The sequence below is a fragment of the Chaetura pelagica genome, unplaced genomic scaffold, assembly GCF_000747805.2.
Source record: "Chaetura pelagica isolate M959 unplaced genomic scaffold, ChaPel_1.0 scaffold82, whole genome shotgun sequence".
Lineage (NCBI taxonomy): Eukaryota > Metazoa > Chordata > Aves > Apodiformes > Apodidae > Chaetura > Chaetura pelagica.
This window is the reverse complement of record NW_009952990.1, coordinates 7,857,366-7,879,232: the sequence shown is the minus strand read 5'-3', so window position 1 is coordinate 7,879,232 and position 21,867 is coordinate 7,857,366. Positions and strand designations below refer to the sequence as shown.

At 41.8% G+C, this 21,867-nt stretch overlaps 1 protein-coding gene across 1 annotated transcript in view; it reads right to left on the bottom strand.

Moving 5' to 3' along the window:
- Nucleotides 1–21,867, bottom strand: part of FRRS1L (ferric-chelate reductase 1-like) — a 157,526-nt gene that overhangs the window by 90,874 nt on the left and 44,785 nt on the right. The window contains exons 13-15 of the mRNA XM_009996537.1: nt 16,968–17,149; nt 11,079–11,194; nt 6,848–6,941 (exon numbers count right to left, since the gene is read on the bottom strand). Coding sequence (XP_009994839.1) covers nt 6,848–6,941; nt 11,079–11,194; nt 16,968–17,149 — 392 coding nt within the window. The remainder of the gene's footprint in view (nt 1–6,847; nt 6,942–11,078; nt 11,195–16,967; nt 17,150–21,867) is intronic.

The window sequence follows — 21,867 nt, the reverse complement described above, 5'->3', positions numbered from 1 at the left end:
TTGGAAAGCTTGTGTAAGCTATGCCAAAACTAGAAATGCAACATAGTAAACACAGATTACCTGTGTGCCTACTCTAAAAGCAGCTTCCACTTGAGCTTTAAGGATGTTGCATTTCATATGGTCAGGTACAGATGAAGGTGACACAGGGGGATGAAGAGTCTTTTCAGATACTTTCTTGTCTTCACCCTATATTGAATATAAAATCAAGCACAGAGACATATATTAGAAAGATAAGTTAACAAAAAGGTCAAAGGACAAATTTTACCTTTAACAACTTGATTCAGCAATACTGGATAAAATTTCCATGTCCATACCCTGATAGATACATCTTACAATGGAAAGTGTTCAAAATATTTAATGACTTGGTACTATTTTCAAGACAAGAAAAGCCTCTGGGAAGCCTGAGTATTAGAGGCAAGAAACTCATGTGAAGAAACATGGAAAAAGCCCAGCCAGACCTGGGAGTGGTTGTCCAAACCTGTGATCACATTCAGGAAGCAAAACACAGTCTCAAAATATTCCACAGCAGGCAGAAGAGGGACAGGTTCACAGAGCTCAGTTATAATGAACATTGGTTTCTTACATCACCCTAAGAATGGGAACTTTGCAAATTTAACTGGAGGGATTTGAAAGGATCTCCACGTAATTGCAAGTAAAGCAAAATCTCCTTCATCCAAAAGAAAAGAAAAACCCAGAGAGTTTAAACATTGCTGCTGCTCTTTCCGCTTGATGTCAACCCCTCACCTATACAGTGATATGAATCAGAAAACTAAAGCCTTGGGACAGCGCATTTAGTGACCTGTTCAAACATGACCTAAAGGTTTTGTGCTTTGAACAAACTAAATCCAGCAAAAATGCCAGCATGAATAAACTTTCCATGCAGAATGAAAAAAAAGGAGAGAGAAAAAAAAGGATAATGTAGTACTAATGTAGAAACAGACAGGGTATGAACGAGACCAGGATTGTAAACGTGAACTCTTAAACAATCAAACTCTAATACCATAAATATTTCTGAAGAAGAATTAGGCAATGTATAACAGCTATTGCAAACTTTTCTGTTCTTCCTGGAAATGAGACCTGAATTACAACCTTGTAATAGCCAAGATTATGCATTCATTTTCCAGTCTCACTGCTGCAAAGTGTGAGTGGTCATATACACCTCGGCAGAAGGGATGCTGTCATTTAGATTTCAGTCAAAACAGGTGAAACATGTTACTCAAAACATGAGTAAACCAGGTCCAGTGAGTCCTTGAGGTTCAACTCTGGCAATTTATTTCAAGACAGAAATGGTCATCTCTCCTTTATCCTTCCTTCTGCCCTCCCCCATGGCACCCCACTGGCTGACAGTAACTACAGTCTTACTGACTCTTCTCTCAGGTTTACAAGCAATCACAGACAAAAGGGAACATAAAGATTCATTGGACAATTTCTGCAACTGGAACAAATAAAAAATGCAATGAAGTTGCCTGATGAATCTGTTCTGCACTGGGGAAGGAAAGAGCTAGACCTCTGCAGAACTCCATTGAGAATGCAAGGTATTTCTCGTGTGTGAGCAAAGTTGGTCTAGCAGACTTCTGCATTCAAAGCATCATAGATGCCAGGTATGATTTTGAACTACAGTCTGTTAAAGGACTGTCCATCATAAGATTTTTTTCTCTGGCAAATTTCTAATAATTCATACATGTTTATTTGCTGAGACACATTTGCTGGTTTTAATGGAATATATTTTTTGACTTTTCATTCTCCCCACTTTCCCCCTAAAGGAAAAAAGAAAATACTTAAAATTAAAAGTGACAGCATGTGGCTGTGAGCAACTCATGGAACTGGACTCACAGAATCATAGAATCACAGAATGGTTAAGGTTGGAAGGGACCTTAAAAATCAACAGATTCCAACCTCCTTGCTATGAGCAGGGACACCTCCCACTAGACCAGGTTGCAAAAAGCTTCATCCAACTTGTCCTTAAATAATCTATTCAGCCTTGAATCTAATGGCAGTTCTGGCAAACATATGAAAAAAAACCCCAGAAATATTCATTTGCCGTAGGTGGCTTTTCTGGGGTACTCATGAAGCTGAGCAGTGGAGATAATAAGAAGGATAAATTAACTGTAAAGAAAGTACAACATTTCCTTGACCTGTGCTTTGGTAGCCGCAGTGCAGTACTACACACTTTAAAAGTGCTGCTATTACTGTCAAATTTAAGTGTATTGATTTCTAACAGTTGAAAGAACAGTACATGAAGTAGTGACTTTTCTAAAGGCCATGGAAAATCCCATCTTTGTTTTAACGCTGGATACTAATTTAATATAATTTCAGTCAAGCAAAATTAAGCAACTCTATTTTACTAGCTAAAAAAAGATAACTGATGCTTGTTTATGACACAGCCTTGTTTCATAACTTGAAAAGTTCATAAGCCCTGTCCATCTGTTGTTTAGGTGGGTGTGGATATTTTTCAGTCCTTATGTTCTTCCTCCTCTTCCCAATTTGCCCGAATTGATGAAGAGCACCACACCAGTCCTCAAGGCTGTTCTGTAGCTGGGAACCATAGAATCATAGAACGGATTGAGTAGGAAGAAACTTTAAAGGTCATCTATTTCCAACCCTCCTGCCATGGGCAGGGACACCTTCCATTAGACCAGGCTGTTTAAAGCCCTGTCCCACCTGGCCTGGAACACTTCCAGGGAAGGGACATCCACAGCTTCCCTGGGCAACCTTTTTCCAGTGTCTCACCACCCTCGCAGTGAAGGTCTAACTTCTTCTACCCTCTTCACTTAATCCACAGAAGGTCTAAACCTCCTTCTGTAGTGAGATTACACCAGATGACTCCATGTAATGGAGACTGTCCCCTGTGAGGGGTCTAATGTGCAAATCTCTCTGTAAGATTCTCATAACTTGAGAGGCCCAAATGCTGATGCTCAGTGATCTGGCTGAAAAGGGAAAACTGCTGCCACTGCTGGAGGCTGCAGCCTTCTTGGAAACCATTCCTGGGCAGTCAGTTTTGCATTAGTTCTTGTTTGGATTTGTTTCAATCTTCAAGCAAGCAATATTTGCTTTGCTTGCATCCTACTAGGAGCAGCAGTACCTGTAGTGACTGATCACACATGAAGAGCAGACATTGCTGCAATCAGCTGCTTGGCTTTGTACTCTTCACCAGATGCTGAGTCAGCAGCCAAAGGCCACCACCTCCCCCAGGGTAATGCTACTGCACACAGATCCCATATGGGGCTTGGGAGTGCTCAACCTGACCCAGATGTCCTCTAACTTCAGAAGATGGGTGAAAGGCAAACACTTTGCTAACCTGCCTTGGCCATGATGGACTTTTCTACACAGTGAAGCACATCCTGAATCATTACTGAATTCTGCCTCACACAGATGGTTAGCTGAGAAAAGTACATATATATGTGCAATGCCACTGAAGATTCAGACTAAAAGTGAACTCAAATCACAGAACAAAGCAGCACCTCCTTACTGCAGACTATTAGCACTTCTAAGCATCTATACAAATTCCTATTGTTCCTTAATACCTCTGATCTTTAGGTACACCCTCATTCACCCCCCAGTTTTACTCCAGAAGTACAATTGTAATCAAGAAGGCAAAAGAAAACCCAATATTTCAGGACTATACAAAACCATACAGTACCTTATATGATTCATTTCCCTAGTCTATCATAAAATCAAAGATCTAAAACCTGCATGCATTAGGAATATCTATACACTTTTGCTGCAATCTGCTGTAAAAAAAAGCTGTAATCTCCTTTATTCTGCTGTATAATAAAGAAATCTTGCATTTCCAGAATCCTTATTGCTTGCAGTAAGGAGTGAAGCATAAAGATAGCAGCTGGGTATTCAAATGTTGCAACACATTGCCAGTTCTTAGATTTTATTTTCATTTATAAGCTAAGAGCATTCTACATGGAAGTAATTAGAAAACTAAACACAGCATAATGTTAATTAAACTTCCAATTTTATAGTTTCTTAACATGTAATTCCAAAATAACTCCAATGCCCCTTTCAAGTGAATGGGAGTCAAACTTGCATTTGAAAGAAATAATCTTCTTGCTTAAAATTGCAATCTAAGCTCATTCTAAAAGGTTTACAAATGAGGAAAAAACCCATTAAGTTAAGATACCTGATAACACTCCAATTTTCCATCTCCAGTTCTGCTGGTGCTAAAAAATAGCAGTATATTCACATCACTTTCACCATTGATGCAGAACTTTATTTTTCCAGAGAACACTGGAGAATTGTATTTAAATGGGTTTGATAGAAGTAGGTTGAACAAGATGGGATATATAAACACATAAAACTAGATGCCTTTTTCTTTTTATAATTGAGGTCTTACCTTTGCTTTTCTCCTCCCAAATATTGACTTTAAATTCAATTACATTTGCTGATACTAGAACTGAAGGCAGATTTGTACAGTGTTAGATAACAATGACACTGGCTTTAGTTTGCAACACTAACTGAATATTAAGTACATATGCAGAATATAAAAATAGTTGTATGAAGCACAGCAATACCACTCCTGTACTTAACATTTCCACTCTCCCTGCTTTTAAAGGCTCATGCTTTGTCCCACATCAAATTTTGTACCAAAAGCAGGATTCACGACCTTTGCTTCTGCAAATTTATCAGTATTCTCTTCCTAGCCAAACAGTATCTTTAAAACATGCCTTAAGCTGGAGACAGCTGAAGGAGATTATTAGCATTTTGTTTAGGAACACAGGTCGGTCCTTCATTGCTAGCTATCACTGCTAGTGGGAGGTAACATTGTAATGAAGACAAACACAGATATATATAGCTAGTGAATTAAAAGAAGTGTGGCCAGCAGGGCCAGGGAGGTGATTCTGCCCCTCTACTCTGCTCTGGTGTGACCACATCTGGAATACTGTGTACAGTTCTGGAGCCCTCAGCACAGGAAAGACATGGAGCTGTTAGAGAGGGTCCAGAGAAGGGCCACCAAGATGATCCAAGGCCTGGAGCACCTCTGCTATGAAGACAGGCTGAGAGAGTTGGGGCTGTTCAGCCTGGAGAAGGAAGGCTCCAGGGAGAATTTATAGGGGCCTTCCAGTACTTGAAAGGGGCTACAGGAAAGCTGGGGAGGGGCTTTTCATCAGAGAAGATAGCGATAGGACAAGAGGCAATGGTTTTAAACTGAGAGAGGGGAGATTTAGGTTAAATATTAGGAAGAAGTTCTTCACTATAAGGGTGGTGAGGAACTGGAATGGGTTGCCCAGGGAGGTTGTTGATGCCCCATCCCTGGAGGTTTTTAAGGCCAGGTTGGATGAGTTTTTGTGCAACCTGATCCAGTGATGGGGTTCCCCGCTCATGGCAGTGGGGTTGGAACCTGATGATCTTTAAGGTCCCTTCCAGCTTTAACAATTACATGATTCTATGAATGCACATTAGCTATGGAATGTCAAACTATTTGTCTTCCTGGGACTCCACTACATCTGCAAATGTGCATGAAAATTTACAGACTCTTTCACCTCTTTTCCACCAGGAGGTTTATTGAATTTTTTCCATGCGATAGCTAACACCAATTACAGACACCATAGTGGTAAGACCTTTATGATTATGTGTTATTCTTATTTAAGGCAAAGTTTGCAAGCAGAAGCTTCATCTTTTATTAGAAAAATACAGTTGGAAAAAACAGACAAAGAAGAAAAAAAACATCATTAAGCTGTCAGATAAGCAAGATCTTCCTCAGGTCAGCCATCAGTTGGTCTAATGAAAGATATAACTCCCAGTAAATCTTGTCTTGCTTATATCCTTGGAGCAAACCCCTTTAGCTCCTGGTATCCAATTTATTTTATAACATGCTATTGCTCAATATTATTGCTGTTGGCAAAGAAGGCCAACAGCATCCTGGCTTGTATCAGAAACAGAGTGGCCAGTGGGGCTAGAGAAGTGATCATCCCCCTGTACCTGGCACTGGTGAGGCCGCACCTTGAGTTCTGTGTTTGGTTCTGGCCCCCTCACTACAAGAAATACACGGAGGTGCTGGAGTGAGTCCAGAGAAGAGCAACAAAGCTGGTGAAGGGTCTAGAGAACAAGTCTCATGAAGAGACTGAGGGAACTAGGATTGTTTAGTTTGGAGAAGAGGAAGCTGAGGGGAGACCTCATTGTCCTCCATAAGTACCTGAAAGGAGGCTGTAGTGAGGTGGGGGTTGGTGTCTTCTCCTGTGTCTTCTCGCAACTTACAAGCAACAGGAGAAGAGAAAACAGCCTCAAGTTGTGCCAGGGGAGGTTTAGATCAGATATTGGGAAAAATGTCTTCACTAAAAGGGTTGTCAGGCACTGGAAGTGGTTGAGTGACCATCCCTGGAAGTAGTTAAAAGACATGTTGATGTGGTGCTTAGGAACATAGCTTAGTGGTGGACTTGGCAGTGCTGGATTAAGACTTGATCTTAAATGTTTTTTTCAAAAATGATCCGATGCTTCTGTTAGATCCTGCCTCTGTCAGTGCCAATCCTCATGATAGCCTTACCAGGTGACAGTAGCCATGTTTCCCATGGTTTTTGGTTTGTGTTTTGTTTCTTTTTTGTGTGTCTTGTTTTTTTGGGGACTTTGTGTGTGTGTTGTTTTTTGTTTGTTTGGTGTTTTGTTTTTGTTGTATTTGTGGGTTTTTTTCTTCTTTTGTTTTGGCTTCATTTTTGTTTGCTTGTTTGTTTGTTTTCCTAAACCACAAATTATTTTTGGAACTGTGGTAGCTTTGGAGTTTGAAGCTGGGCATGGGACTGGTACTTCCACAGCTTTCTTGCAAGTGGCATCATTTGCAAACAGTCACCAGTGTAATGGGGTAGCCCTGAAATATGGTATTGCCAGGCTAGCAAACGGTCATCACCATTGAACAGTTTGCAAGGCCACTGAGGCTCATCAGGCTCACTCTGTTTGAACGTTTCTTGACCTGCCTTCAGCTTCAGTCTTACTAGGTTTATCTGTAAGAGCAACAATTTTACGTAGAAAACAATAACACAAGCAGTTATGCTTTTTAGAATGAGATATTTATGACTCTAACTCAATGACTAGTATGAAGCAACACAGGGCTGGTATGATAACAGAGGCTTTGAGAAGTGGAGGCACAGGAGTTGGTGCAGAGGAGGGCAGGCAATGGGTGATAACACAAGGGGCACAGGCAGGCACTGGAGGCCCCATGTTTATAAACAACTCACCAATGGTCAGTTAAAGAAATGCAGACCTGGAGCTGCACAAAAATTATTTTAGGGGCAATGAAGAGAGCAAAGACCAAGTACCTAGATAATGTATACCATCATGTGTAGTCAATCTGGGTGTAACATAAAGATGCAGATCAACAAAGAGCAAAGTGTAAAAGCATGTTTGCAAATATACAAAAAGGACTTGAAGTGGATCCTAGAGTGAGAAAGAGGAAACCATACACATGACCATCATATCCCTCTAGCTGAAGGACTCTTGGGAACAACCCCTCTGTCACCCATCAGGCTGAAATCACTCAGCTTAGGAGCCAGGGTTGTAAGGGAAGGGTGAGCACACAACCAGAAAAAGGAGTAGAAACAATGTGAACTGTATTAGTATTCTTTCTTTTTATGCAATAATTACATGGGCACTAATAATTACTAGAGTCCCAAGATTTCAGAAATGCTAACAATACATTCTTGGCTTTATATGATATATATGCATACATGTACACACATGGAGCAAGAAGGGATGGGAGAAGGCAAAGACATGCAAGAAAAGAAATAAATCCCAAATAACATTCACAGCTACAACACTCAGGTTTGTCTCTCCTGGTGATTAAGGAGTCCTCTAGCACCAAACAGCATGAAACACATGTTGAAACTGAGGTTTATCATTCAATAGGTAGACAGACATGTTCATGATACCAAACAGCTCTGGAAAAGAGATTGGACACATCATCATTCCCATGAGACCAAGTTTGCTGTAGTGGACAATCAAATTAATTAACTGCTGAATCTAATGTACCCAATTTCTTGTTAATTCTCCTAGGGGTTGATTATGAAGCCTGACAAAATCCAGCCCCAAAACACTTTGATTGAAAATATAATTAGCACCAGGAAGAGAGGCAGTGAAAGTTGGGACTCCACAATAGACATGGAAACCATTGCTTTATCTTCAGAAACAGAACAAATGAAGCAGCTGCATAACTACACTGGTTTTGTTTAAGCACAATATTTCAGAGGATGCAATACTAGGGAATAAAAAGCACTTAGCAGAATAGAAATCAATAGACTGGTGCAGGAGAGCTGTTAAGTTTTCATTTTTTTGCCAGAAACTAGACACACTGACCACTCATTAATATGTGTTCACTGCTGGACTGAGTAGCTGGTTAACTACCATAACCAAAAGGAGCTTTAAAGGCCAGAGTCCACAAAAAATGCTTGTCACAGTTTAAGGTTGTTTAGTCCTGTCTAACCTGCCCCACTGCCTATAGCATTTCAGCCCGGGGTTAGTCCAATATTTTCAGTATGTCCCCCTCTTTCATTGGAGAAGTGATCTGCTGAGGCACCTCCAGGCTCCCCTCAAAGCTTTGTGGTTTTTTTTTGACTTAGCTTTATGAGCTCTGTGTACACATTTCACTAGGACCTAGGTCAGAAAACGGTGCTTGAAAGAGAAACCACAAGCAAGGGGCCTAAAGAACTTCAGAATGATTTGTTGGTCACAACTCACCACCTGTAACGTGAGGGCTTTATAGCTGAGATGCTTTCTGGTGGTGAGTCTGGGTATGTTTCAAGAGCATGAACACTTTTCAGGTGGCTCAAAATGGCAATTTTAATAAATTTTGAGGGACCGGTCTCCTTTGCATTCACATGGTAACCACTGCTCGTGGCCTTGTTACCCAGCTCTTAAACCCAAACCCTCTATGACTGCCAGGACAGGGTTTTCATAACACAGCCCATGCCTCCTGCCTTGCCTTCTGCTGAGCTTCTGCTAGGAACAGAAGCATTTAGCAGCTCCTGGTGCTCAACACAACATTTTTTCATCAGCTAAACTTTGACTGATGGAAGTCTTATCAAAACAGACAGAGGCTGCATTTGCTGTGCAGCTGCATTTATTGCTGTGATACTGGGTTCTGCTAATTAGTCCTTAAATAAATAATTCATCTGACTGGATAAAATTCAAGAGCTGTCAAGACAAGCCAAAGAAAACTACTAATTACAGAAAACCGAGTTCTCCCTCCCTGGTTTTTCGGAGAAGAAAGAAGAGCAAGAGGACTGGAGATCAGACTTTGCCAGGCAGAAGTCATAGGGACTCTACTGGGACTAGTTGCAAAGTATGGTGGAATACATGACCAAAGTATTTTAAGCTTTCATTTAAAGAATGAAAAAAGGCAATAGTTCTACTGATTTTGAGATCACATGGGTACCATTGAAATAATTTATTTGGATGTTTTGAGCAACACAGGCCAGACTGGTTTGTACACTGTGGTCAACACGGAAAGAATCCTTTTATTCTTCCCTTCAGCCCTTTATATATGGCAAACTGAGATGTCAATAAGCTTAATACTGTAGGATTTTCTTCTCAGGCACACTTTGGACATTGCATCTAAGTGAATGTTCTCAGCTGGGGTTAAGATAGAATATCAACAATTACATCTGAACTACAGTGCTCGCCTCACAAGACCTAGGCATTCACTGGATGAATCTGTGAGACGGAGAATTTTCTTTTGGCAAACTGTGTCAAAGCTTAATTAGCTTTGTCTATTAAAAACTGTACCTATTACCAGTTAAGAGTATTTCTAGAAGAAGAATTTGAGAAATGTCCACAGGAAAAAGATTAGTTATTTTCCATTTTACCCCAGTTTGCCTATTTTATGATTAAACTTTTTATTCCCACTCAAACCAACCAGTCTGACAAAATGACAGCTCCACATGGCTGACAACCAAATAGATTTGGGAAAAAGTCTAAAATATTCCACTTTCCATCTGTTCATTCAGAAGTCTCCAAAAGTCATGACATAGGTCATTTCTTCATGACCACATTCATAAGGCACCCTATACGACCACCCTATGACACATCCTGAACACGGTTCTTCAAGCAAACCTTCATTAAGGGAAATCCACTGCGTTATGGATTAATGTCAAACATCTAGAATGTTGAAATAAAATATTCTGGGATTTCCTTTTTTATTAGAAACACCTGGGTCACTGATTTCCAGGCTTCACTTCCATCTTGTGGATTCTCCCAACCAGAGAAAAGAAAGATTATGCTACATAGATAAATACAGACCCTTTGTGTTTGCATTTTGGATACACTTTGCCATCTCCCCTTTGATTTTAATTTCTCTAATGCTTGTTGAAATAATATCAATAACAACAGACTATTTGTAAAACAAGGCTAAAGTAATTTAATTGAGTTTTCCCTTGAACTGACAAAAACCTCTAAATAAACACATTTCTTTTAACAGATCTGTAGAGTCACTGGGGGCCCAGACCCACCTCATTTGAAGCCAGTGGCAATGCTCTCATTGATTTCACTGGGCTCAGCTAAGGATTGATGTGGTTGCAAACCAGAGCTCTAGGTCTCTGTGGCTCCATCCAGACTCAGATCAAGGCACTCCACAGTGCAGGCACAGAGGCTTTTGCCTCACATGGATATGAGTAGCCACTGTCCTGGTGGCCTCTGATCCCTGGCAGGAATAGTGGGAGATGGCTGTTTTGCCACCCTGCATAAACTCACTCTCAAAACACCCACTAACATCAGATGCCAAGGGGGTTTAAGGCAGAGCACAGACTCCTCATGCAGAAAACCAAGATTTTTTTTTTTTAACACTTGAAGTGTTGTTTTTTTACAGCTCCAGGCTGCCTAGATGACTAACTCTTCAAAACTAAACTAAAACTACATAATAACATTGTTGCAGCAGCTTCTGAATTTTTAAAAGGCAAAGTTGAAGGAAATTCTAAATCTGAAAACCAAACCCTGGTTCCATAAGGAGATGGTGAGAGGTGATTAAAAAGCAAACCAGTTGCAGATGAATATTGATTTGAATTGGAGGTGAAAAAGCAGCAGCTTTTGAATATGAAGTGACAAAGGGGCTCTCTGGCATATGTGTAAAAGTATATATGCATATGCTATACCTTGTTCATGTTGATGTGCAGGGCTGGCCATGGTCCAACTACCTTCACACTCTCCGTTTCTATTTTCTTCAGATGAGAAGTTTCATCATAAAGAAGGGGAAGTCCTGAGCTCAGTTCTAAAAAGATGCCCAAAAGAAAGAAAGAAAAACACAGTCTGAAGGGAGGCTACAGAAGAACTGCAGAGAAACACACTCAGCTGCATTTGAAGAGACAGCTGTCAGCAAACCACCTTCCCTGTATCACCAGCTAAAATGTTTCATAATTATGCCTCTCGGGTAATTTTTCCTTTTTCTGTTTAGCAAACAATTCCCCCTCCTCTCCCCCCCCCACCCCTTCTTGCCCTTGCCTTCATTTCAGCAGGGCTTTTGCCAGGTTTGGGCTAAATGCTTCTCTCCTTACATTTCTCCCCCTGCACTCCTCGCCAATATATTCTAAAACTCAGTTGACACCAGAGGGATTATTTATGCAGCCAAGGTGCCACTCTCAGAACATGTGATGTGTAAAGAGATCAGAGTATAGCTTTTGGCTTCTCTCAGATATCTTTATTTATATGCCAGCCTCCTTAAGACTGTTGTCAGGAATTTGCTGTGCTTTGTCAACAGAGATTTTGAGCAAACCACCAACACAGGAAGACATGGAAAAATATTTTTGAGACAGCCCTGAAAGGTCTCTGCCAACATCTTGGGGATGGTGTAGCATATATAAGTATATTTGCAAGTACTCTGAGAACAATGAGCTAAATCATGTGATGATTTAACAAATCTCTGTGTCATCCTGTTTGCCACCGTTTCTAGGTAATAACAGCTAGGAACAATCTGGTAATCTCTGGAGTCTGATTCAAAGCCTACTGAAATCAATAAAAACCTTGCACTGACTGCTGTTTTGTTTGGATCAGGTTCTTAAGCTGTCCTAAGAATATTAAATATTTCTCACTCAAGATCTAATTCTACAGCTGTTAAAATATACATTAAGAGCTTTGTTGACTAGAGACAAACTGCTAAAACTTATTGAGTTATAAACAAAAAGCTGGTTTGGGCACTGGTGAAACATTATCAGACCCTGAGGTCTGACATGTCTGCTATCGAATAATGTCCTAGAAGGGGTTACAATATCAGCATTGACCTCCCCTTGCTGTTCTCTCATCACAAGTTAGTGATGCCAGAGTTCAGCATTTCTCATATCACAGTTGCTGCCATAGATGTGAGACTGTGAAACTGTCCAATGAGACCTAGGAATAAATTACCAGGGCCATAAGTCATGATCCGCTTTCTTTTTTTTTTTTTTTTTTTTTTTAAATGAGAACTCCAGAAAACAAGTTAGCTAGTTTAGCCTTTTAACTCAACCTTGAAGGCAGATTTTTTGAAAAGGAAAAAAAATGGAAGTCCTGCAAAAGGCATTCACTTCCTGAGTCAGCACCAAGTCTTGGCAAAACCAGGTTTTTATTTCAAGAAAGGATCTGGCAGCACCGTGGTTTTTCAAAGCACAGTTTTCAGCCTGAAACTCAGAATGTATTACACCATTCTGTGCTCAGGGTTGTACAAGGACTTTTATAGTGAGCAGTCCAGGAATGAAGGATGTATTTTTTTCAGTGACAACCTGCAAGTTGAGCCGAGAGTTCAAGAGGCAAGCTGGATCCCCTCTTCTTGTTCATTATTTTCCATCATAAAAATTCTGCGAGCTACACTGCATACTTGCTGGGCACCTGCTTTTGGTGACAGCCCCAGGTGCTGCTGGTGGATCTGCCCATGTGCACCTGGTAATTCATGCATGATTATGCCATGTCAGTTAGGCTTAGCAAGCAGCTCACCCTCCCTTGGAGGGGTGCCAGCACTGTAAGGCTAACTACTCTGGAATATAGTGGTCCTTGGGACTGGGATTCTGTGAATATACAGAGGGAAGATCTGCTTCATAAAAAAATGTGATCCATGTACATTAGCTATGAGGCAAAGGGCAGCATTGCAAACAGAATAATCAGGCTGAATAAAGGAAAACAATATCTTCTGCTGAACTGCCTTCATAAACACACACGTCAGATTTGTTTCACTGGATTTCACTTCTTCCGGTAATTGAAGCAGACAAATAACTTGGAATGTGAAAAATCAGGCACCTCTGGCCTGAGTTTGTTTTCTGTAAAAAAATCCCAGGCTATGGTTTGCTGAGAAACATACATCAGTATTTAAAGAGAACCTTGGCAGGGCATACTGTTGTTTCTCTTTCTCCTGACCATGTCCTGCAAATTGTGCTGGAATTTTGGCATTTATTTGCAAGTGGAGGAAAGGCAGGTGCTTTCTCCTTGTCTTGATCTGATGCTGGGTACATATCGGTGATTCATTCCATGTTCTACTTCAGATAAAACCACCTCAGAGCTCAGAGATGAATCCACTCCAACCGGTGCAAGTCAAAAAATACCCATGGCCCCTTTGAAAACCAAAAAGTAGCCACACTGAAATGCGGGTGTGCACAGCCTCATCTCTGTCAGCTTCCACTAGACAGCATATTCCCTGCATTACATCTTGTGGCTCTCCAGGCATTTCCACTTGAGATATTTTGGTCACAAGCACACTCTTCCCTGAGAGTGTCCCCACGTTAGTGACCACTTACTTCCTAGAAACACTTTACCAGTAGTGGCCTTTCCATGTGGCCTGGAGCCAGACATCAGTCCCCTCAGGTTCCTGTCCTCAGGTTCCTGACACAGATGCCCGATAGTGTCTCCTCTCTGCCTGATATTTTCTTGTCCCAAATGCTCTGCCGTGTGTGCCATTCTAGATAAGTGACTGACAGCCAGCATGCTCCTAACCATTTCATGGAATCACAGAATGTTAGGAATTGGAAGGGACCTCTGGAGGTCACCTAGTCAAACCTCCCTGCTAAAGCAGGTTCACCTAGAGCAGGTTGCACATGATTGCATTCAGGTTTTTAGTATCTCCAGAGAAGACTCCACAACCTCTTTGGGCAGCTTGTTCCAATGCTCTGCCACCCTCAAAGTAATTAAGTTTTTCCTCATGTTCAGATAAACTTCTTGCGTTCCAGTTTGTGCCTGTTGCTCCTCATCCTGTTGCTAGGATTGAAAAGTCTGTTCCCACCCTTCTGTCAGCCACTTGTTAGATATTCAGAAGCACTGATAAGATCCCCTGCCAGGTTTCTCCTCTCCAGGCTAAACAGACCTGGGTCTCTCAACCTTTCCTCACAGGGCAGATGCTCCAGTCCTCTGATCATCTTCATAACCCCCCCCCCCCCCCGGGCCCTTTCCCAGAAATCCCTTGCTTTTTACAGACCTGGGTCTCTCAACCTTTCCTCACAGGGCAGATGCTCCAGTCCTCTGATCATCTTCATAACCCCCCCCCCCCACTGGGCTCTTTCCAGTAATTCCTTGTCTTTCTTGTATTGGGGAGCTGACAACTGGACATGGCTTCAGCACATGAACTATGAGCCTTTTCCAAAGGCTGTCCACAAGACAGCTTTCTTAGCTGAAACAACCTGAGCAGTATTTAAAAGGACCCTTTAAAACCCAACCAATCCAAAACAAACGCACTGAGCACCAACCTTGAAAAGGCACCCAGACCTGTTAAACAGCAAAGGAGCAACTTTGGCTCTGTTCTAAGGGAAATAGTCTTATCCATACCTCAGTGATCTAGTGGCGTAAACATGCCAAGTCTAAAAGTGGATTGGCCTTCCAAGGGAAAGCAACTCAAGGAAATCCACCCCATTTTCTGTGTGGGTAGAGGTCTCCTCAGGGGATCAGAGATGTGTTGCTGTGGGCAACACACCTGTGTTAAGCCAGCACATGCCATGTACAGCCACCTCAACAGCTCAGCTGGGCTGGCTGGTGTGCCCACACCACAGCCTCCCCTCAAAGCTGCCCCTGTCCCCGTCTGCCCCCTCAGGGGAGCAGGGAAATTGGCATCTGGCACTGCCGGCACTAGGCCATGTGAGGAGCCAGCACCGATTCCCTTCTGTCTAATCAAGCAGCTGATGTGAACCAGCCTCAAGCAGACAAAAGAGAAAGGTGCATCTCTCTCCAGGAATGGGGGCTACAAGCCTCTCTCGGCTGTCCAAGTCCCCTTCCGAGCACCACAGCTCACCTTCCCTGCACCCAAGGGGATGCAGCCTCCTGGGCCCAGTATTTCATCTCACAGGTAGGGGCACAAACAAAATTGTTCCTTATTTTTGTTCTTATGGTTTTTAAAGCTTTTTCAAAGTTGTCGTTTGTTTGTTTTTTTTCTTTCCTCAAAAAGTAGGAGTAGGAAAGCTGCACAGCCCAAGAGGAGACCCAGGGCTGGAATAAACTCCCTGTACTGTGATTCTTTGCTTTTGTTTCAATAATCACCTCCTGCTCTCCGGGCGTGCTGGGCTCAGCAGCCCAGCCAAGCTGGAGCTCTGCTGCAGCATTCCTGGGGCAGAAGCCGAGGCCTCGGGAATGACATGAGGCCCTGGGCTGTGGGCAGGACACCCTGGGCAGGGCAGAGAGGCAGCAGGGCCAGCAGTGCCCTTGGGGCCGGGACACTCGGCAGCAGCACAGCTGGCTCTGACTGAGTCTCCTGCCATGCTTCAACTCTTAATTTGGGAAAGACAAACACAGGCTGGCACACGCGGTCACCACATCCTGCAGCACCAGGCTGACAGCCCAGCGAGGCTTCCTGCTCCCCCTTGCCAGCACCCCCTTTCACTGAAAGCTCCAGCAAGCAATTCAAATTGCTGCTAAGGATGCTCTCCTTAAACATCTTGCATTTTACTTCTTAAGTTTCCCTCCTAAAAACCATTACTTCCCTCCCGTTGTGAAAGAAAATGTTTCTGGGTTGCTGAAACAAAGTCTGATTAAAATACTTGTGATCCTGGTTTCAGGAATTTGAAAGACTTAAAGTTTCCATAATGGATGCCCATCTCTGGGTGATTTACAGCTATAAAGGCAAAAACTGGGCAAAGGAAGAACTTACCATCCTATACCAGCAAGGAAAATAACAGATCATACTTTGTTTTGCCCATCTCCTGAAATCCTTACACTGCTTCAGCATCTCACACACTGCAGAGTAGAGAGATTATAAATTCGGAGGGCAAAAAGTAGACTCATTCAATGGCAGAGATGTTCTCTTCCAGTTCCCGTGTAAACCTTCAAATATTTGGCTGAGCTCTGTACCCTTAAAAAAAGCCCATATATATGTTCAGCAGCAGAGACTTACACCTGAATCCCCAAGGTTGCATTGGCAACAGACAAACTTCTCTCATTTTTGTTTTCTATATATCAAGAAATTCTCCACTGAGTAAGTGCACATACTCCAGTTATGGTAGCTGGGGCAGAGCAGGAATTGTTCCCATTACCCACACTGACAGCAAGATGCTGTTTGTCCAGTGCTCCAAAATTTCTGCTGTTTGTGCCCAGACATGAAAGCAAGAGTCCTATCCAAATGATGAGGGCTGAAGGCCAGCTGGGCAGATCAGCAAAAAACAAAGGCAGATGAGGAGAGGTTTGTTAATCTATGCAAATAAATACTAACAGTGAAAAAATACCCTGTGCCAAGGGGGCTAGAGACTCAGTATCTGTGACTAACTGGGTATTTTGTTAAGCTATGGATCAGCAATCTAACACCAAATCCTGCAAACCCACAGCAAAGCCAGGAACCTGTAAATCTTGTCTTGTGCACATACTACAAAGCTAGCAAATAATGTAACAGGAAGCATATTCTTCAAGGTGAAAAACTGAAATGCATGATGTTTCCCTTTCCTTTCCTTTCCTTTCCTTTCCTTTCCTTTCCTTTCCTTTCCTTTCCTTTCCTTTCCTTTCCTTTCCTTTCCTTTCCTTTCCTTTCTCCTTTCCTTTCCTTTCCTTCCTTGCCAGACCCAAGTCTGAAAGCAGCACAGTTTCTGAAATGACATTTACTGCTGTGGACTTACTGTTTGGGTTTGGAACTCCAGGAACAATATCTTTGCTGTCAGGTGCAAGAGCGCCGTAATTCGCGTGGTGGTGGTGGTGCCGGTGGTGGTGGTGGTGCCTCGGGGGCATTTTTGTGGTATATGGTGTTCCACCATTCTCCTCAATGTTGAACTGATGCAGATCACTGTTGTTCAAGGGATAGCTACAAAATAAATTCATTTTGAATTAGAGTGGTAAACAGCACGAGAAATTGTAGTTTTGGAGAGACAGATTGAAAACCTTGGGAAAAAATGAACAGCTGTTTTGTAAATAATTTTTTTAAAAAATGAGGTGCATCTCAAATCTTTACAGTTTTATATTAACAGGAGACTCATAAAGTGAGGAAAAAGGATGCCTCTGTCTGTTTGGCATGACTTTAACATCAGAATTATTTTTTTATTTTACACAGTACACAATCTCTGATAGACTCTTATGCCAAGTCAAATTCTGACTGGGTTATAGAATGTGATTCTCAAAAACACTGAATTTTGTCCTGCACGAATCTGCAACATCACCTGGGATAGGAAAGTGCTCAAGTAGCAAAAAGTAACTCCTTTGAAGTAAAACTGTCAGAAGAGCAGATCAAGGAACAGTCCCAGAATAACACCACATTCCCTAGAAAATTAGGGTCTCCAAATTTACAGTGAAAAATAGCTCTATGAAAAATTTGTGACTTTAGAAAAAATTGAGAAACATCACACTGGAAAGAAAAGTTTTCACCAGGAACAACATACAAAATAGCCCTTGGTCAAAAAGGAATCATACCTGTGCTGGTAAAGTAACTGGGAAATTTTTTTTGCATATATTTAGTTAGGAGATTAACTGTTTAGTTGGGAGATTAACTGTTGTCAGTCTACAACATATGGAGAAATGGAGACATACTGAAATTTTAATTCATCATCTCTAACTCAGAGGTGTCAAATTACACTGTTGATTTTCTTCAACAGTTTTAACTGATGTTGTTTCAGTTTATTGCTTGTAATTAAAACAAATTTCTAGAAATTATATTTTCTCTCCATGGCAGCAAACAAAAAAGACTGAGATAGCTCTACATAGATATTGCAAATGACTTGAATGTACTTTCCTCAAAGGAGCACTTAAAATTTTAATAAGGTTTTAGCTTATTCCATAGTATTGCATTAGACAGTAGTTGCAATAAATCAGTTCCAGGAAAAGATGAATCCCCTGCCTGTTTGAAAAATGGTAAAGGATTTGTGTCTTCAGCTGGGTTTTCAGTTTGCCTTCATTACCAATGGCAGCTGAAAACCTGACAATATGGAATAAAGACAAACAGAATAATTAAAGGAACAATGAATAAATTATACCTAACTACTTGCTACTTATGTTCTCTGCAGCTTACTTACTAATTCACAGCAAAACTAACAAAACAAATAAATACACATCTGTAACATTTCCACAGACATGCTAAAGCGTGCAACTCGCTACATCATTAATAATCAGTCTTCTTACTAACAACTTCTGACAACATGAGGTTTCTGACTGGGTAGTAATTGAATAACACTTTTATGCTGGTTACTTCTGAAAGCAGGAGGTGAGGAGGAGAATGTTTCGTGTATTAATCTTGGCAGGTTCCCAGCACGTAGCGCCAACTGCCAATAAAGGCAGCTCTGATGCCTTTCTTGCCTTAAGGAAACAATACAAAGAGGGGTCTGAACCACAGGGGACAGCTTTGGTGAGCTCAGATAATCCAGGACTGGTCTGCCTTTTGAAACTGCACTATATCTTCACTGTGATAATCAAATAAACCAAGTGCCTACTGGGGGAAAATGGTACAGGCTAATGAGATTCCACACTAATTGTAACAGCTCTCCTGCACTTTTCCTTCAAGCTCCTTGGATCAAAGTGACATTTTTTTGACTGAGAGGATAGCTGGTTTTGTGCACACAGTTGAAAACTCTTATTGGAAAGAAGACTGGGCTGGAGCCTCGGCGTATCCTTTTTTTCAGTCTGTGATTCTTTTTTTTTTTTAAAAAAAAAACAAACAAACACAAAACCCCAATGTGCTTGGGAGTTGCTTTCATTTCACCTGCTGGCTAACAGTTTTAGCAGATTTTTGACTGGTCATTTCAAAATGAATGAGATCACGCCAAGTCCTTACATTGGGACCTCATATTGCTATGGACATGAGGTAGCTTCCATGTAAAAATGGGAATGAAATGAGCAACTAAATGAGCCAAAACCCCTCTGGCATGAGGACAAACATGCAACAAGGTTTCTACACGTATTTCTAGACTGTTGAGAGACAAGTGCTCATGCCATTTAAAATGCAGAGAGACCATTCATTCAAAGCTGGTGTTCAGGTGTGCACTGAAATCCTTGAAGACAGTATGACACAAAGCTCCAGTCGGGATGCCAGTTCCCAGGCAGTGCAGCCTGATGTGAAACCCATACTGAAACTGCTGGCCCATTAAAAAGGACATGGTCACCTGCACTCTTCCAGGGCTGATAACATGAACACATAGTGACGGAACTCATCTCTGTGAACAGTCAACTCTTGCACTTCTGATGGATATGGGGGGGTTAGGGTGAGGAAGACTTTTCCTCCCTCTTTTCCTCCTAAGAGTTCTGCACCCATTCCCTACTAGTCTCATAGTTAGTGAAGAACCATAAACAGGGCTTGCAGCAGCCCCATAGCAAATCTTCTAAAAGAGTTGACAGCACCCCCAAAATAATATTAGCAGTCCAAATCTCTATTCTGCATACCTTTCACTTAATAATTTTTAGGGGCATGTTGGACACCCTAGTGCGTTTTCAAGGTGGCATAATTATTTGGCAGTGATGTCACATCTATTTTCCACTTATTTTTCTGTTCTTCCATTGTCTTAAATATACAGACTCAAGATTTTTCCTCTTCATACATGTTTCTGCCATTCTATTTTCTTTCTATTCTGTGTTTCTGTCTGGTGTACCTGTGTATCTGATGTGCTCGTGCATCCTTTCCAACCCATTGATGCAAATAAATCACAACTTTCACTGAAGCAACCTTAGGATCATATCCACATTTTCATACTTGCTCCCCAGGCATCAAGTAATACTCTCGACAAGGTGCATATATGGACAGGCATCCATTTTTTCATCCTGTGTCTTGTATTTGGCTTTTGGCCCTCTTAGTATGTCAACGTTACACCTTTGTTTTACCTTTTAATAGTCAATTGGCTGTCCTCCACCTTTCTTCTTTTTTTTCTCTGTTATTTCCCTGTGTAGTTTTCTCAACAAGCTCCAGCTGCTTCCTATGCAACCATCTACTCCTGTTTATACACTGGAATGTGACATTTGCTTTTTCCTAAATCATGTTTAGTCATATTCAACCTCTGATCATCAAGAATAGCAGATCCTTTCCTAAACTGGCCAGCTTCCCACCTCCCCCAGCCTCAGCTGTGAAGCAGGTCACTCCTACCTAACAGCACAAACACACTATCATGCCTCCTGAGCTGCATCCTAAACCTTCTCATGTGCTAAGATCATAACCTGTTCAGGACTTTTCTCTCATCTGTTACAGGCCTGGTGTTAGAGGACTTCCCATTTTGGTGTAACCTTTGAGTGACAAGAGATTTTTTTAAAAAGTCATCATCCTTCTGTGCCATCCTCCCAGCTGCCATCCTCAAATCTCCTGTAGGACATAACCATGTAGACCTGCATAAACATCTTTCATCTGTGTCCCAGAACAGGCTCACTCCTGCATCCCCTCCATGTTCCCTTCTTCCACACTCTTCCTGTAGGCATCTCCCATCTGTCTGGAGTTATACTTGGAGTCCAAATAGTGGGGGGCTCTCTTCTCTGCCCTCCTTAGGGGACAACAGCAGAAATCAGGCTCAAACTATCATGCCTCTTGGATGACTCTGCACTGAGTTTAGACCTTCCCTGCTATAGCTGAACAGTGCTTTAAAAAAAATCCCAGGCTTCTAGGTCTGGTTGTGATAAAATACCTTCAATTATTATCACACCCACCCTTATTCTTTGCTTTGAACACTGCTTATGCACCAAAACACTGCAATTTTCTTATATTTAAAAATCTTCAAACTTGGCACAAACATCTCTAGAGCAATCCTTCCCCATCCCCAGCTCAAAGCAAGCCCAGAGGTGATTCCTGCAGCTTTCAGCAGCTCAAATCCACACTGCAGGCTTTGTCCCGAATGTGTTGAGAGGCTCCCACAACCACTTCACTCCCTAGTAGGAGACATTTCAACCATTAGCATATTGTAGCAAGACCTTCTCCAATATAAAAGTAGGCTTTAGATGTGCTCCCAAATGGCTCTCAGTGTAACCATTAAAGTATTTGTTAACATGTATGTGTGTTCATGTGTATGCATGGAGGGGAGACTCTCAGAAGTCTAATGAAAGCAGCCACTGAGCATGAAGCTTCAGTGTGGCAGCTGCGGATATGAAACTTAACAGCTACATTAAGCCAAACATTCATTTTTTGGGCTTAGTCTCTCCCTTTGGGAAAAAAAACCCAACAAACAACCCCAGAACAAAAACTAGGAAGACTTTGGGGCTATTCCCTTTCTGTCCTTCAAAGCAAGCAAAAAAAACCCAAACCCGAACACCAAATATACCCAACTGAATTTTTAGCTAAACTAGCTTTAATCACTTTTAGAATCTCACACACCCCTTGTGGTGCTAGAGCATGTAAAGTGGCACAGAGAGGCTAGGAATTTTGCATGTTCTGGAAATTTCCCTGTGGACAGAAATGAAGAGGAAATGGGATAAAAAGGTGTTATGCTGCTTGAGTATCAATTAATGGTCAGAACCATTGAACTGAAGCAAAAGACTTTGAGTGGGCAGCCAGCAGCCTTCTCCCTGCCAGACAAACCAACTTTGGAAGGAAGGAGAAAATGGTGATGGGGAAGTGGGTGTTCA